Source organism: Vulpes lagopus, chromosome 11 (assembly GCF_018345385.1).
Source record: "Vulpes lagopus strain Blue_001 chromosome 11, ASM1834538v1, whole genome shotgun sequence".
In the NCBI taxonomy this organism is placed as follows: Eukaryota; Metazoa; Chordata; class Mammalia; order Carnivora; family Canidae; genus Vulpes; species Vulpes lagopus.
The window spans coordinates 67,999,539-68,015,920 of record NC_054834.1 but is presented as its reverse complement, the minus strand read 5'-3'; the positions used below and the strand labels follow the sequence as shown (position 1 = coordinate 68,015,920).

The following is a 16,382-nucleotide window of genomic DNA, read 5'->3' as shown; positions in this document are numbered from 1 at the left end:
TAGAGTGAGTCAATGAACTGACTCATCTTTATTGCGAAGTTGTCAGAAGAATTTCCTCTTGCCATCCCATCCAGCTTTGGAGGATGTGGACAAAGCACCAGGGGATAAGAGGATTTTAAGTTTGATTTAAATTAATTAATTGGTTGTTTTTGTAAAATGGGGGTAACAGCACCTACCTCCCCATGTCATTATAAGGGCTAAGTGAATTAGAACATGCGAAGCCCTGAGCCCAGTGCCCGGCCCGTAGAATGGACTTCATACACGCTAGCTAGCGGTAAGCAGTGTTTCTGGCCCTGACTCTTGATAGATGTAGCAGAGAAAGCATTGGCCTCGGAGCCCACTGCCTTGGGTTCGAGTCTGCCACTTAGCAGCTGTGTGGCCTTGGGTAAGTCACTGCATGTCTCCGATCCCACTTTTCTCAGCTGTGAATTGGGAATAAAAACAGGCCTGCCCCATAGGATTAGAGTGAGGTTCGAAGGAGAGAAGGCAAGAACCGTCACGCAGCGTGCATCCACTGTACAGCAGGACCTTTTTAAAAAAGTTTTTCTTGTCCACCGGCAAAAGAGAAAATCCCCCCTCCCGGGACCTCCCTCCATTATATCTATCAGTGGAATTCAGGGTCTCACCTACTGCTTGGGTCCCAGCCACAATCTGCTTTATCCTGTTGGACACTAAGGTCAACAACAGAGCCAGGAGCCCCCAGTGCTCTTCTATGCATGGGAGGTAGGGGGGCTTCTGTGGCAGGAGTTGCCAGAGCTCCCCCCATTCCTTCACCCCAGGCTCAGACCTGTGCTCTTTCCCACCCAGTTCCCAGGCCCCCTTAACACCCAAGAAGCCATTAAATATTTAAATCCTGTCTGTGCAGTGGCGAGCCAGGTTGCCCCAGCAACAGCCTTGCATATTTTGGGATGGATTACCAAGGCTTTCAAAGGGTTTCTTGCAGCTCAGGGCCCTGAGGGGAGATGAAATGTGGGAAGGGAGGGAGGGCTGGGGGGCTCCTGCTCCCCACCGAGTTGGTCGTGGGAAACAGTGGAAGGACTCCAGGGTTAGAGAGAGGACCTGCGATACAGAGTTCTCTGGACTTGAACCCAGGACTCCATGCCGTCTGGTTCCTTCTCTTCGTCACTTGCTCTGCCTTGTGTGGAAAGGCCAAGAGCCCATCATCAGCCAGGAGGCGCCCTAGCACAGAACAGTGTGCCTCCTGGGGTCTGAAGCCAAGTTCTGTCCCAGGCCCGCTGGGCCACCGTGGGAAGCTCACTCACCTCTGAGCCTCGGTGTACTCCCCGGGGAATAACTGGCCCATTGTAGATGATGCCGGGAACAGTGCTCAGTCCTTGTCATGTGGGAAGCAGACACAGTTATTATACCGGTAACATTCCATCCAGTACCCTGTGTGTCCCCTGAAGGGACTCAGAGGAAGCAGAAGACACAATCCTGGCCGCCGAGGGCTTAGGTCTCATGGGAAAGGTCCAACAACAATGGTGTTTCAGACAACACATCCGGCATTCCCCATCCCTGCCCCTGCCAGCGGTGGAGCCAATGTCCTGTGGTTCCTGCCACCACCAGATTCATCTTTCCTGTGGGCTTTCCCCGGGCGGAGTTTTGAGCCACCCCCAGCATGTGCCAAGGCTGCCCCAGTGCGTGGCTGGGAGCACCCAGGCTGGGAGTCTGGACGATATCCTCCAGCCCTGGCTGTGCTGTGCCCCCTTGGACAGGTCCCTCCCACCCCACACGCCAGTGTCCTTGGCTGTCGGATGGGGGTGACATCCTTTCTGGAGCGGCCTCCCTCCAGCTGGCACAGATGCCCTAGAAAACTGTAAGGATGGGCTGTTCCCCCAACACTTCATCCTGCGGGTATCCCTCAGGAAGTGAGCCTGACGGGAGAACACCAGGCCTGCAGGCTCCTCCGGGTCTCTGGGTGTGTGGACTATGCTCCTTGAAAGTGACTCAGGGCTGGGGTGGGCGGCCGAGAAGCCCGGAGCTCCCGCCCCTGACCAGGGGCCTCTCGGGTCTCAGAGCACCTCCTTCCTTGATCCGAGCCCATCTCAGATCTCTGGGGGAAGCAGAAAGGTGCTGCTGCCCACCCAGCCCCAGGCTCTCTCCAAAGGCAAAGGGGTTTCCCGAGATATAAAATCTCTTGTCAGCTCCCCCGCTGGAAGGCTGGCTTTCCTTCTCATCCCCTGAGGACAGGGCAGGCTCAGCTTTGGGGGCCTGGCGGGTGTCCCCACTCTGCCCTGCCCTCCTCCCTCCCAGCCCTTGGACTCCCCTGAGCCCCATACACCAAGGGACCACGCCTCTCTGCTCACACCCAAGTTCAAATTGGTTGTAGTGCCTTCAGCACCTTGACCCTGGCACATGAAAGTCTCTGCAAGAGCGCCCAGAGCCTTTGTCCCCAGAGGCCACCTGAGGGCAAAGGCAGGAGGATGGACCCAGCGTCCTGTGTCTGGGATGAGCACCGTCTGTGGCTTCGGTCCAGCCCAGGGACATGGAGGGAATGGGAAGCATGTGTTGTGGCAAGGGTCACTCTGGGCATCAGCAGACCCAAAGTCCCCAGGGCCACCCCTCTGGAAGACAGCCAGGGCAGAAGGACAAGGAATCCTGCTTTGCCCTCACTGCTCCTCCAACCTCCTTCAAGGCCACCCTTCTCTGAGTCTCAGTTTCTCCACTGGTGGAGCAGGAGTGCCCATCTCCCCGGTGGTCGGGAGGGTTCGCCGAGCTAGTGCGTGCCCCGTCCTTTCAGGAGCCAAAATAAACTCAGATGTCAGTCTTAGGAGCGGGGGAAGGGCAGTGGGCTTCATATGGGGAGCTCCTGCTGCCAGCTGAGCTGTGTGACTTTGGTCAAGACCCTGCCCCTCTCTGGTCCTCAGCATCCACTGTGCAAAGAGGCCGTTGGAGCTCGTCCTCATGAAGGAAGTCCTTCTTTGAAGAGTCTCTGATGGAAACAGCCCCCTGGGGGTTCAGGGACAGATGAAAGGGTTGTGGTGGGGGACCAAGTGCCCAGGCCTGGTTCAACTCACACCACAGAGATGGGGCCTTTCCAAACGCCGCAGACCAGATGCTCCGTCCCCTCTATGTTCACCATTCAGTGAGTCTGGGGGGTGCAGGGGAGGCTGTCCTTTAGGATCCCACCGCATCCCCGGCGCCCTGGCTGGTGAACCTTCACGGCACCGCCCCCGGGAGCCTAATTAGATTGCAGCCCCCGCTCAGCTGTGTCCGTGTCCCTGTGTCACGCCGTCACCAGGCATGCCAGGATTGCAGGCCAATTGCTTGTTTACGAGACTGTCTGTCTTGGGAGGAGGCCCAGCAGGCACAGCCAGTGAATAGACAAATCCTCCCCCTGCCCCCCAGCTTTGAACCTGATGGCAAGAATCATTTTTATCCTGACCAGCCCCCTGTTGGAGGAAAACAAGCACCGGTCCCAGAGTCTGGCTAACCTGGTGTCGCTTCTGGCTCAGGGACCTCCTTTCCAGCCCCGCGGAGCCTTGGTTCCCTGCTCCGTGCCAGGGAACGATGGAGGGATCATGTACTTTGCTGAGCTTTTTGTGGGATGGAGGGAGATCGCTGTAGGTGAACACCCGGACACCGTGCCTCGGCATTGCCCTGTGCTCCCCTCGCACCCCGAGCCCCCTCCAGCCTCCCACCCCCCTTGCCTCTCGGTGTGCCCAGAGTACCTGGTTGGCAGGGCTGTTAACTCTCCTCTCCCAGCGTGGGGTTATTGATTGGCACTGGATCTGAGTGTGTCCTTGAGGGAGGAAAGCCGCTGCTGTCTGTGTCTTGGACCAGGCCCAGGGCTGGCACGTGCTGGAAGGAGGGAACTGGACATGCAGCCACCAAGTGCTTTCAGCTCCATCCCATTTCCCCTCCTCCTCCTCCCCTGGTGGTTGCACTGGCCCTGAGAACCGCCCCCCGCCCCCCATCTTGCAGGTGAGGAAACTGAGGCTCAGGAGGGGAGACTGGTGCAGGCCTCGCAGCTTGTCAGGGCAGAGCCCTGCCGCCTGGAAACCAGGTTGCTGAAGGTGTGGTGGCAGCTCCGTGCGACCTGAGCCTCTGCCCTGGTCCGCAGCGCCCTCACCTGGCTGGGGTACTTGCAGGACATTTCTGGGCTCTACACCAAACCAGACCTGTATTTGCTTCCCCCTGGGGTTGGCTGCGGCTTCTCCATCGCTCATGTCCACCTGCTTTCTCTCTCTCTCTCCCCACCCCCGAAAGTATGCCCGGAGGCTGAGGGCAGTGAAAATAAAAGGAGTGATTTATGAACTGAGCTGTTCTTCTTAATCAGAGAACCCCTCCTGGGCCCGCGCTGTGCAGATGGGCTGGAGCCGCCATCTGGGGCCGTGGGAGGGGCAAGGTTAATAAAGCTGTCTGGCCCAGGCGGGGGGGCTTGCACCGGAGAACCCCCGAGGTGCTGCGTGACCTCACCCGTCTCTGCCCCTCTCTGGGCCTCAGGGCTCCCATCTGTCAGGGGATGGTGGGGATTGGGTCATCCCCCAGAGGCCTCCAGCTGGCACAGGGGAGGATGCTAGCTGGCTCCCTGAGAGTCTGCCTGGTTCCTGATTCAGGCTAGAGCAGCCCTGGGTTGGAAATTTTGGTGTCCAAGATATAAGCCTCCCTCTTTCTGGTGTCCTCTCCATGGACTGTGTCTTGTCGGGAGCTCTGATTTGGAGTCCAGCCAGCTTGGGCCTGAATCGTGGCTGTGTCTGATTAGCCATATGGATAAACTCAGACCAGTTCATTCCATTCTCCTAAATCTCAGCTTCCTCGTATGTAAAATGGTATAATAATGGTACTGACCTCTTGGGCCATGAGTACGTAGGAGAACGCTGGAGAGATGCTTAGCAGAACCTGCTGCATGGTTAGCACTCAATACTATGAGTTATCGTTAGAATCAATTATCACAAAATTGTAGTGGTTAATTTGAATTTGGGGCCCCTTAGGGGAAAGATGTTTATAGCTGTCCTGACCAAACCTTCTGTCCATGGTTCTTTCCCGTGCTCACCTTCACTGATGACTGGTGGGTGTGGTTTGGGCATCCCCTTTCTCCTGCTATATGAGAATAATAGCTCCCCGTGGGAAGAGTGCTTTGCAGGTTTCCAAGAGTTTTTGTATCATATAAGTTAAGTTCACGTATTTTGTATCATTAATTCTTTTTTTTTTTTTAAGCTCTATTTATTTGGGAGAAAGAGTGCAAGCTGGGGGAGGAGCAGACGGAGAGGGAGAGAGAGAATCTCAAGCAGACTCCACACTGAGTGCAGAGCCCGACTCCGGGCTCGATCCCAGGGCCCTGAGATTACAATCAATCTGAGCTAGAACTAAGAGTTGAATGCTTAAATGACTGAGCCACCCAGGCACCCCCATATCATGAATTCTTACAGCCACCTTTGGCTTTGAAATTGAGGATCACAGTTTTCAGAGGAGAACCTGGCATCTCAGGGAGGGTTAGTGACTTTCTGAAGGTCTCAGGGAACTAACTGGCCAAGGCAAGTGCCGTCTCTGTGGTGATGGGGAACACATGGCAGGCATCCCCTCCGTGGTCCTTTGCCAGCTTCCCTTGAATGCATATCTTTGCTGGGTCAGGAAGCAGTCAGGAGCCCGGCCATGGGTCGGGAGAGCAGAAAGGACAAAGAGGGATGGGAGGCTGTTCCGGGGCAGGTGGAACCCCAGAAGGGGGTAAGCCTATTTCAGCCCTGGAGCCTGCATACAATGGGGCTGGGATCTCCAGTGAAGAGGGGGTGGGGAGATGCCAGAAGGAGTTCAGTGCCTTCTCCTTGTCACTGGATGGGCCTTGTGTTGGTCACCTGGGCCTGTCATTCCAGCCTCAATGACCAGAGGAAAAGGAGTCACATCACACTCAGGATAACTGCCAGCCTGATCCTGGGCAGGAATGGTGATGTTGGAGACCAGGGCTGGGATGGGGCAGGGGAGAAATGGGGATAGGAGATAACTGACTCCTCCTTGCTTCCCTGAGCCGTGGGGCTAGGCAGCCCCTGAACTAGAATTGAGGCTCCCTAGGGGCGCAGAGACCCTAGCCCCAGAAAGGAGCCTGAATCGGCTGCATCTCACCCTGTGAGCCATCCCCGGACAAAGGTCCAGCCCAAAGCTTCTAGGACCTTGCATGGACCCAGGGGGCTTCTCTCTGCACCACCCCTTGCACACACACACACACACCCCCATGTCCACCCTACTGGTAGTGTCCTGCCTGGTAGTGGCCAGAGTGCATGGAACCCCTGCTCAGTCTTAGGGCTAATGTCAGCAGATTCATCACTGATCAGGCCAGATGGGCCTGGGCTTCTCCCTCCCCTTCCTGGCCCCCAGTGTGGCTTTTCTGACATCTTTGCCTGGAATCTTCTGGGATCTCGGGAGGATGCTCAGCTTTGCCATTTACCAATGTAAGTCTCAGTTGCCTTCTGTAAAATGGGCCAATAGCCCTCCCAGCAGGGCTGCTGTGAGGACTCAGTGTGATCACACAGCTAGTTCTGATTCCTTGGTTTGCATTCCAGCTCCAAGGCATCCCAGCTGTGGGATGCTGGACAAATCATTTCCCTTCAGGGCTCAGCTTCCTCCTGGTAAACGGCAGTGCTCATGGGATCCCTGCTTCCAGGTGTCATGAGCATTCAGGAAGCTCATGCATGTGAGCGTGTAGCCCAAAGCTCTGCAGCGGTTACAGAGGCAGGCGGTTGACGAGCCTGCTACATGTGTGTGTTTAGTCCAAATAGGGAGTTCCCAGGGCCTCAGCAGGTCTCAGGACGGAGGCCCCTTCTCCTGCCTTTCCATCTGCCAGCCTCACCTCCACTGTGCCACCCCTTCCTCGTGAAACCTCCCTAAGCCCGCAGTGGAGTTATACCAGTGGATGGCCCTCCTTCCTGCTGGTCCCCAGCCCTATCGTCTTCCTTTTCTTTGTCTCCTCCAACCTCCTCCACTGACACAGAAGATGAGCTTCCTGGCATCTCCATCCCAAATGCCACCCGACCAGGAGGGTGAGCTTCTTTACAGCCCCGTTTCCTGACACGGCCCCCAGCACACAGCAGGTGCTCAATATGTGTCTCCTGAGCAGATGCATGGGTGGATGGGGAGAGGAGTCTTTCATCCACCACCCCCTCCTCCACTGACATGAATGGGAAGGAATCTGAACTGGCATCTGAGACCCCCCCCCAACATCTCCCTCCCTGGAACCCCATGAGAATGCCCACCGCAGCCCAAGCTCCCCCACCCCATGCTTCCAGATCCTTCTCGATCCGACCTGGCCAAGTGATTCCCCACAAGTGTGGCCAAATACGAGCCTCCTTCGGGGCCCATTCTGACTACTGAAAGCAAACTCTCGTTTTCCACTGCTGAGATCTGGTCCTCTGTAGGAGCCTTCTGGCAAGCCCTTCTGTGAGGCCAAGCAACCCTTTCCAGCATCCAGTTTCTCCCTTGGGAGTCAGGAATTCTGGGGAGGGGGTTTGATGGACAGGGCCATGCTGGCACTCTTTCTGCTGAGGCATCACTGCAGATGGCCAGGTGACATCCAGGTGGCTTCCAGGTGCGTGGGCCACCATGCCCACTGCCTCCTCTCAGCTCATCAACCATATAGATGAAGCCCAGGCCAGAAACGGAAAGTCTCTTAAAGATGTGGTTCCCCGCGTAGCTCTTGTGAGGACTCAGGAGCTGCCATCTGGGCAGAGGGCAGGCACCCCGGGCAGGCCTCCCCAGCTGGAGTGGGCCTCGATGCTGAGAGCTTTTCATTAGCACTAATGGACCCAGATGAGCAGGGCACTTGCCCTGTGTGCGTCCTTAGGGCAGGTTTACATAAACAGCTTCTTGAATGTGGCTGCTTTTTATTGACTTCCTATAGTAATTGAATATTTTTCTCCTTCTAGGACAAGCTGGGCCAATAGAAGAATATACAAAACCCCCTCTGACCGGGAGACTCTGTCCTGCTGACTCCTGAAGAGCTGCCCAGGTGACAAGTCAGCAAAGGGCATGCCCTCCCTCCGCGCGCCTCCGCCCTGTCCCCTGACACTGCCCTACCTCCGCCTCAGTTCTTTTTCAGCCCATCTGTCTGCCATCTCACGTCCTGCTGTCTATCTTTCTGTCTTTCCCAGTCTTTCTGACTAGTCTTTTTTTTCTCTGATTCATTCACAGATCTACACGGTTTTCTGTTTCCATTTCTCTTTTTCCAACATTCATTCATTCAGATGTATGAATTGAGGACCCACTGTGTGCCAGGCACTGCTCTGGATGCTAGGAATGAGGCAGAGAATGAAACCAGTCCCTGCCTTTAGGAAGCATGCATTCTAACAAGGGAAGACGTGTGCCACCAAAATAAATAAGCACAATACCGAGCCTATCGTGTATTCCCAGGCCCCTGACCTGGGATCCCGACCAGCGCTCTAGCCTCACGTCCATCCCTCACTGGCTTGCTGATTTGGCCACGCCCCCTTCCCATTTCTCATTTCCAGAGTGAGGGCAATGGGCCAGTCAGCCTGCCCTACCGGTTTGGGACCCAGAACTCCTGTTACGGAAACGCTGGTGACATAAATTATATAAGCATTGGCTTCTACACCAAGGGTGACACAAACAATAGTGTCAGAGAAAAGTTTTCCTTACATCCCCACAAAGCTCTGAACCACCTGGTTTTGTTGTATAAGAACCAGTCGGTTGCATCTGGGGGTCATGTTGTACGGTGAAACACCCGTCTGTAAGGCCAGAACCATCACTTGGCCAGGTGAGGGGGCACCGTGACAGGCACCATGACAGGAGCCTCAAGACCATGAGATCCAGGGCAGCAGCCCCCCCAGCCCCACACTCACCTGAGGCAGACCCCTTCGTGGAAGGGCAGCTGGAACCGCAACACCCAGCCTGCTCCCCTGCACGCTTTCGCCATGCACATGAGGAATTGAACTCACAGGAAGTCAGGTCTGCCTGCAATGCTGACTCCCACATTTCATCACCCTGGCCCTAAGATTTAAAAGATTCTTTTTTAGGATTTTTATTTATTCATGAGAGACACACAGAGAGAGGCAGAGACACAGGCAGAGGGAGAAGCAGGCTCCCTTCAGGAGCCCGATGCAGGACTCGATTCCAGGACCCCAGAATCACGACCTAAACCAAAGGCAGATGGCTCGGGCAGCCCCGTGGTGCAGTGGTTTAGCGCCGCCTGCAGCCTGGGGTGTGATCCTGGAGATCCGGGATCAAGTCCCACATCAGACTTCCTCAGGCAGAGGCTCCTCAGGGAGCCTGCTTCTCCCTCTGACTGTGTTTCTGCCCCTCTCTCTCTGTCTCTATGAATAAATAAAATCTTAAAAAAAGAAAAAAAAGGCAGATGGCTCAACCACCAAGCCACCTAGGTGCCCGATTTAAAGGATTTTATCCATCAAACAGTGCTGCCTTTACCAAGTCATATCCTAAATGTACCTTAGAGTTTCTCCTGCATTTTTGTTCTGTAAAGTCACACTATACCTGGTGGTTAGAGTCCTCCCCTCTCCTGATTCGGGGAACTTGGCCAGTGTATTGGTGTCTGGGGAAGTAGGTGAGAGTGGCTGCCCCGTGGCGGGACAGAGCAGGAAGGGAAGAAGGAACGGAGCCGTCGTGTGCCAGCTGTGGTGTGAGGAGCTTGGCACCTCTTCCCGTTCAACCATGAGTCCGCACAATTTCCTCTGGATGCCAGCATTCCTGGCCCCATTTTGCAGACAAGAAAGCAAAGGCCCAGAGAAGCTGTGTGTTTGTCCAAGATCATGAGGCTGGAAAGTGGAAGGGCCAGGCCCAGTCGGACCCTGCGGCCCAGCCACACTGATACTCTCCCCTCGGGGTCCCTGGCAATTCCGGGGATTGGGGAAACCTTAGGGGGGCCTTTCATCCCTGGCCCCAGAGAGGGTATGTCATGTTCCTTCAGCAGAGAGATTCGCAGTCTCCTCCATAAGTGCCTCTGAACATCATTTCTGAGAAACAGTTCAGCCTTTGGACCTCATGGTCAGCCTCAAGATTCTTCTCAGCCCACCTTCCAGAGACTATGTCCCACCCTCCTTTGAGGTAAATTAGGGAACTGGGCTGATTTGCTCAACCTCCAGGAGGCTCTGTGGGTGAGTGGAGCTCTCCACCAGATCCAGGCAGGGGATTGGAGGTTGGTCTGTCCCTCTTGTCTGGCCAGTTGGCTAAGGAGGTGTGTCCCACACTCAGAAACCCCTGGTGGCAGGTGGAGCAGTCAGGCGTTGTTGGTCTTTTGGCTTCAGCCTGGCTGGCAGTGGATGAAGGCTCAGAAGGCTGATTTCCCCAAATAGCAGGAAATGAGGTGGCACAGGAGATATGAAGACAGGCCTGAATTTTGGAGGAGGATGGATGAATGGGGCAGGGCAATTAGTGCTTATCCAAAATGATGATTAAGAGTTGTGGCTCCGGAAGAAAACAGACATATCCTGACTCAGGCACTTCTGTGCTATGTGACCTTTTTTTAAAAATGATTTTTAATTTATTTATTCATGAGAGACACAGAGAGAGAGAGGCAGAAGCATACGCAGAGGGAGAAGCAGGCTCCATGCAGGGAGCCTGATGTGGGACTCAATCCCAGGACCCTGGGATCACGCCCTGAGCCTAAGGCAGACGCTCAACCGCTGAGCCACCCAGGTGTCCCTGTACTGTGTGACCTTGCATGAGAGGCTCAGGCACCTCTCTGAGCCTAAGTTCCCTTGCCTGATAAATGGAGATGACATTACCCCTGTCCTGGAACTTGATGAGGTTTGAGATTGTGCATGTTCCTTGGCCCATGGCAAGAATTTAAGATACGCCAGCTGTTACTAGCTATTGCTACAATGTTAGCTCCCGGGTGCCAAGTCCTGCACTCTGTATTTTCCATGCGTTATGAGGAAATCATTATTTGTACACTAATTTTAAAGACCAGGAAACTCAGATGCATGCAGTTTAGAAACACCCCAGGTCCCCAGCTGAGCCTGGCAGGGCTGGGATTTGATCCTCCGTCAGGCACCAGCACCTTCTCTCCACTCACCCACTCTGCCCTGGAGCTGGAACTGGGTTTCTGTATCCCCATCCGCCCTCTGGCTCCCACCATCTATTTTTCTACCTGCCTCACCTTTGAGGTTGTCAGAGGCTCTTCCCAGGAGACACGCTCCTTTTATTGCATTTGTCTGGGAGCCCAGCACTCCACAAGCTACCCATTAGATGTAATCTGTAACGAACGCGGTGTGTAATAAATACAGGTAGCCCGTTTATGAGCTGCCATATTTATTATGCCCCTTAATTGCTACAAAGCCAGAGCCAGCTGAAGCCCGATCCTGCTCTGGAAAGCAACTTTGCCTGGGTGGGCCCAGGAGGGGGCCGCTAAAGCCTGGCCTCCCGCAGAACCCCAGCATCTTAGCGGGACAGCCCTTTCTGCCCTTGACGGAAGGAACTGACAAGTCATCAACTTCCTGCTCCATCATCTTGCAGAGGAAGGGGCTGAGGCCAGAGAGAGGAAGTGACTTGCAGAGCAGGAGACGGGGCTCTGGACTCGCAGTCCAGTGCTCCTGCTGCCCTCTGTCTACCTGAAAGCTGCCCCCGGACCAGGCGGAGCACAGGATCTGCAGTGGGCCAAGGGACATGTTTACAAGCCCAGGGATGTTAGGCAGGTTGCTTCACATCCTTGAGCCTCAGTGTCCTCATCTGTAAAATGGACAGTGCTTCACACTTCATGGGGTCATCGAAAGAGTCAGGGCAGTTACTTTGTGGAGCAGTTGTGTGGCTGGCAAGGAGTCGGTGCTGAATAAATATTCTTTCCTGTCCTCTTCCCCATCAGTAGATGTGTGGAGTTGAATTGGCCTGGTGTCAAAGGGAGAAGGGGGTTAGAATGCAGCACCTACGGTTTATATATTTTTTTAAAGGATTTTATTTATTTATTCATGAGAGACACAGAGAGAGGCAGAGGCAGGGACGTAGGCAGAAGGGAGAAGCAGGCTCCCTGCAGGGAGCCTGATGTGGGACCCGATCCTGGGTCTCCAGGTCTCCAGGATCACACCCTGGGCTGAAGGCGGCGCTAAACTGCTGAGCCACCCGGGCTGCCCCAGCACCTAGGGTTTAAGTCACTGTCCTGGGGTCCTGAGCTCAGAGGGAGCAGCAGCCCAGGGAAGCCTGTACAGCTGCTGAGTTGGCGGTAAGAGCCGTCCACCCCACTCCAGGCCAGTGCAGTCATTTACTTCTCACAACCGGCCATAAAGTGGACCCTCAGTGGGCCCTCGGTGCCCATTCTTGCAGAGGAGGAAACTGAGGCTCCGAGAGGTTAGGTCACTTAGCAAAGACACAGCAGTAGAAAGACAGAGAGCCGGATTAGAGCCTGGGTGTGTTTGACTCCAGAGTCTGTGCACAGAACCACTATGTTTGGATGCAGGTGAGATGTTGCTTCTAGAAGACTGGGGTGGAAGAGGGGCATGGCTGGTTAGGTGGGCCTGGAGATGGCATCCTGGGGAATTGCCGTGGAAGCAGGGAGCCTGGGCATAGGGATGACGGAGGAGACCAAGATAACCCACAGTCAAGGACGAGGGTCAAGATGTTCAACAACTGGTGCACAATGGCACGGGCCAGTCAGAAGACAGGCTGGCTAAACAGCAGGCTGACCAGACCTGGGAGTCCCCACCAAATCTCAGCCCTCCCACCACCCCACTGGAGGGGACGGGTCCTGGGACAAAGGAAGGGACAGGTCCTCTTGATCCTGGCTATCCAGGGCAGCTCTGGGCTTTCTGGCCTCGAGAAGATCTGGAGAGAAAGACAGGCAAATGGAGCATCGGGAGGAGTCACATGAGGACTGTCCTCACTCTGGAGAGGGCACAGCAGAGAGAGGAAAGGAGAAAGTTAGGAGCCCCCCTGCTTGTGTGAATCCTCCTGCCCCTTCTCTCTGTTGGGGATAAGGAGGCCGCAAAGCCCTTAGCCTGGCACCAGACTTCCTGCCCATGCTGTTTAATTCACATTTGCTATGTTGTGGGCTTTTATGCAGTCCAGACCATGTACCAGGGCCTGCTGTGTCCCAGGAGGGACACAGCTGCCATCCCATGCCATAGGGAGCTCACCGGAACACTGGCCGATGACGTAATGGTATACAGTATAGTAGGGCAGCGGTGGAGGTCAGCAGAGGCCACGGGAGCTCTTGGGAAGGCAGGATGGGGGGTATCAGGGAAGGAGGTGATGCCTAGGGGGATGAATAGGAAATGAATGGAAAGGCAGGAGAGGGCAAGGCAGTTTGAACAGAAGGGATCAGCATGAGTGGAGGCACTAAATGAGCTTCGGGGACTCTCCTTTAATGTCGGCGATGGGGCAAAGGCACAGAAGGTGGCCGTGGGAGTCTTGGAGAACCTTGCAGACCACAGTTAGGGGGTGGCTGGTCTCCTGTAGAGGCCAGGCGTTTAGCAGGGGCATCATGTAGCTAGATGTGCTCTATGGAAAGGCCCCTCTGGAGGTGCTGGCTGGAGGTAGGGAGACCAGGCCAAGGCTGAGGCCGCAGCTGGGTGAGAGAGGAGGAGGCCGCGAGCAGGAGTGAGGCCGGAGGTGCTTGAAAGATCCCTGGAAGGGAGTGGATGCTGTCACCAGACTCTAGCTTTGGAGGCCAATGACATTTCATAAACTCAAGCCACAGCTCAGTGAAGGGAGGAGTCCTGTCTCTCTCTCTCTCTCTCTCTCTCCACACACACACACACACACACACACACACACACACTCCATCCTTTGTTCCTCCAAATTAGACTGCCTGGTTCAAGTCTCGGCTTCACCACTCAGCAGCTGCAACCTCAGGCAAGTCACCTAGCCTCCGTCTGCCTCAGTTTCCTTCTCTGGAAAACTGGGATGATGATTGTACTTACCTCACAGGTTGTTGTGAGTTCATACATGTCAAGTCTAAGGATGGAGCCCTGCACCTGCTAAATGCTCAATCATGTTATTATTCACAGGGGTGGAGACCAGCCAGGTGACCCCAGGAACCCTGTGTTCCCCTTCTCCTCTGGCCCAATCTAAGGAAAGCCCTTGGGCTGGGCGCCTCTGGAAGGACAAAGGCTTTGGGCCTGGAGCCCTTGGTTCAGGTTCATTCGCTGGTTTTCTCTTGGAGTGGCCTTGGGTTCATCACTGGGTGACCCGATGCATTGGTTTCTGACACTCAATAAAAAATGAAAGTAAATGTGGCTCTGATGATGCTCTGTGCCCTGTCCATGTGTCCCCTGCTCAGCTCTGTCTTTTTTTCGGGCTCAATAAACCTAGTAGAGCAGCCAGCAGGGGCCGGGCCATGGAAGGAGGGAACCCTGGGGCCCCATGGCCCATGCCTATCTGACCCAGCACCCTCCTCATGGATTCCCAGGTGCCTGAGTGGTGCCGGGCCCACTGCCCGACTAAGGTCAGACCCTTGGCACAATAGCAAAAACCACAAGAAGAGTTGACGAGAGGCACCACACTTTCCTACACGCCCTTCCCCAGTAGGAGGTTCTGCTGTGCTTTCCTCAACATAGATTCAAATGCACTTTTAAAACCCTCTGGCCTAAACCAAAATGCTGCATGGGGCTGGTACTGTCATCACCAGTGGAATGATCTGAGTGGGTGGGAGGTGAGCGTTGCCCTGGCCCCTTTGCTCCTTAGACTATGAGGGTGTTGGCTTTCCTTGCTGGGGGGGGGGGGGCATCAGGTGGTGGTTTGGGGTGGGAAGGGGCAGATTTGCTCAGTGCCCACCACATACCAGGTGCCGTATGTGGGCTTTGGTGTTAGATCTAAGCATCACCTCCTACATGCCGTGTGGCCTTGGGCAGATCCCTTAATCTCTCCGATAATCACATACACCTTGCCAGACTACTGTGAAAATTTGCGATAACCAGTGCCCATACCTCACTGGTTGTTACAAGAATTAAATAAGATAATAGGTGTGAAGCACTGGGCCCAGGATTAGCACACAGCAGGTGCTCCCCAAACAGGGACTGCTATTATTAAGATGAATCATAATAATCCTGGCAGCAACCACTTAAGACAGGATTTGTCAACCTTACTTTGGTGGGTAAGGCAAACTGAGCCCGGCTCTCTCCAGAGGGAGGATGGGAAACCGTGGGAAGTAAGGAAGCACCATCATCCCCCCCAACATTCGACAGCTTCCAGCAATACTCCCAGGACCCTTTGCACCGCGTCCTGTCGTAGAAGCGCAGACCGCCTGCTGGGGTCACCTGAAGAGCCACTCAGGCCAGGCCGAGCCACAGCCCTGCCCGTTAGCAGCTGGAGGAGGTTGGCCATGTGTTAGTTCACTGTGAGCCTGGTCTCCTCACCTGTCACATGGACCTCTGATCCCCGCCCCAGGTCTCTCTCCCCGGGGTTGTCATGAACAAAGTATGGCAGTATTGAATGCTGAATGCGAGCATGACTGTGTGCCTTGGGGTCTGACTCATGACAGCAGTTGCCGTCTGCCTCCCCTGGGGATGCAGAAGGGCTGCCTCTTATTGGTTTCAAGTCCCAGCACCTGGCACACAGTCGGTGCACAATAAATGCTGGCTGAATGGAGTTGTATCCAGTGACTCACTACCTGGGACATACTGTTAGGTAGGGACAGGGAAGGCTCCTTAGGTAGGTGGGATGCCGCAGGTCCCATGACGGGGGTAGTCAGGGTGTAAGGAGGGCTTGGCCTCAGGAGCAGGGCTCGGGTGCCCAGGTAGGTGCCCATACCCCCTTCCGCCTCTGACAGCCCTCCTCCCTGGCACCATGGAACCACCCTGGGACGTGGTGTAGGTTGGAGGGCATATGCGGCGGCAGGAAGTTTGTGAGGCCCAGGATTCTGCTCCTGCTCCGTGACCTTGGCCAGTTCCCGAAGGCTCTGAGCCTGAGTGGCTCATCGGCCAGATGGAAGGCTCACCTCTGCAACTAAGCACTGTCTCCAGGCAGCCCTGTTGAGCCCTTGCCACCTGCTAGATGTGGTGCTAAGCGTGAGACTAAGCATGTTCCTGCATTATTTCTGTGAATCCTCATGATACTGCTGGGAGGAAGCTTCTGGTTTTGATCTCCTTTCTCAGGTGGGAAAGAGCAAGATTCAGAGAGGTGGAGCGATTTGCCCAAGACCACACAGCAAATGAATGTAGAACTGGGCTTGGACCCAGGCATGCTGGCTTCCCCGAGTTCTCCTAATGCTGGCCCCACAGAGTAAAGAGCCGCCTCTGAGCGAGGAAATCGTTACCAGTGTCCCTCTTCCAGGAACCCCCATAGGGGAGGGCAGGTGGGGGGCCAAGGGTTCTTTCTGGGCAGGGTCCCCCAGCGGGGAAACTGAGAGTCTTGCTGTTTTGTAGGTAGAACACCATGGAAGGGGACTGTCTGAGCTGCATGAAGTATCTGATGTTTGTCTTCAATTTCTTCATATTTGTAAGTATGGCTGGGACGTGCCCAGGGTGTCCCTGGGCCTGCTGGGTGGGCAT

The 16,382-nt window shown here is 55.1% G+C and overlaps 1 protein-coding gene across 3 annotated transcripts in view; it reads left to right on the top strand.

The window, feature by feature from the left end:
• Positions 1-16,382, top strand: part of TSPAN18 (tetraspanin 18) — a 186,758-nt gene that overhangs the window by 149,431 nt on the left and 20,945 nt on the right. For all 3 annotated transcript variants that reach the window (XM_041773562.1, XM_041773561.1, XM_041773563.1), the window contains exons 4-5: positions 7,857-7,939; positions 16,257-16,329. In XM_041773562.1, the coding sequence (XP_041629496.1) occupies positions 16,267-16,329 (63 nt within the window). In that variant the 5' untranslated portion in view covers positions 7,857-7,939; positions 16,257-16,266. The remainder of the gene's footprint in view (positions 1-7,856; positions 7,940-16,256; positions 16,330-16,382) is intronic.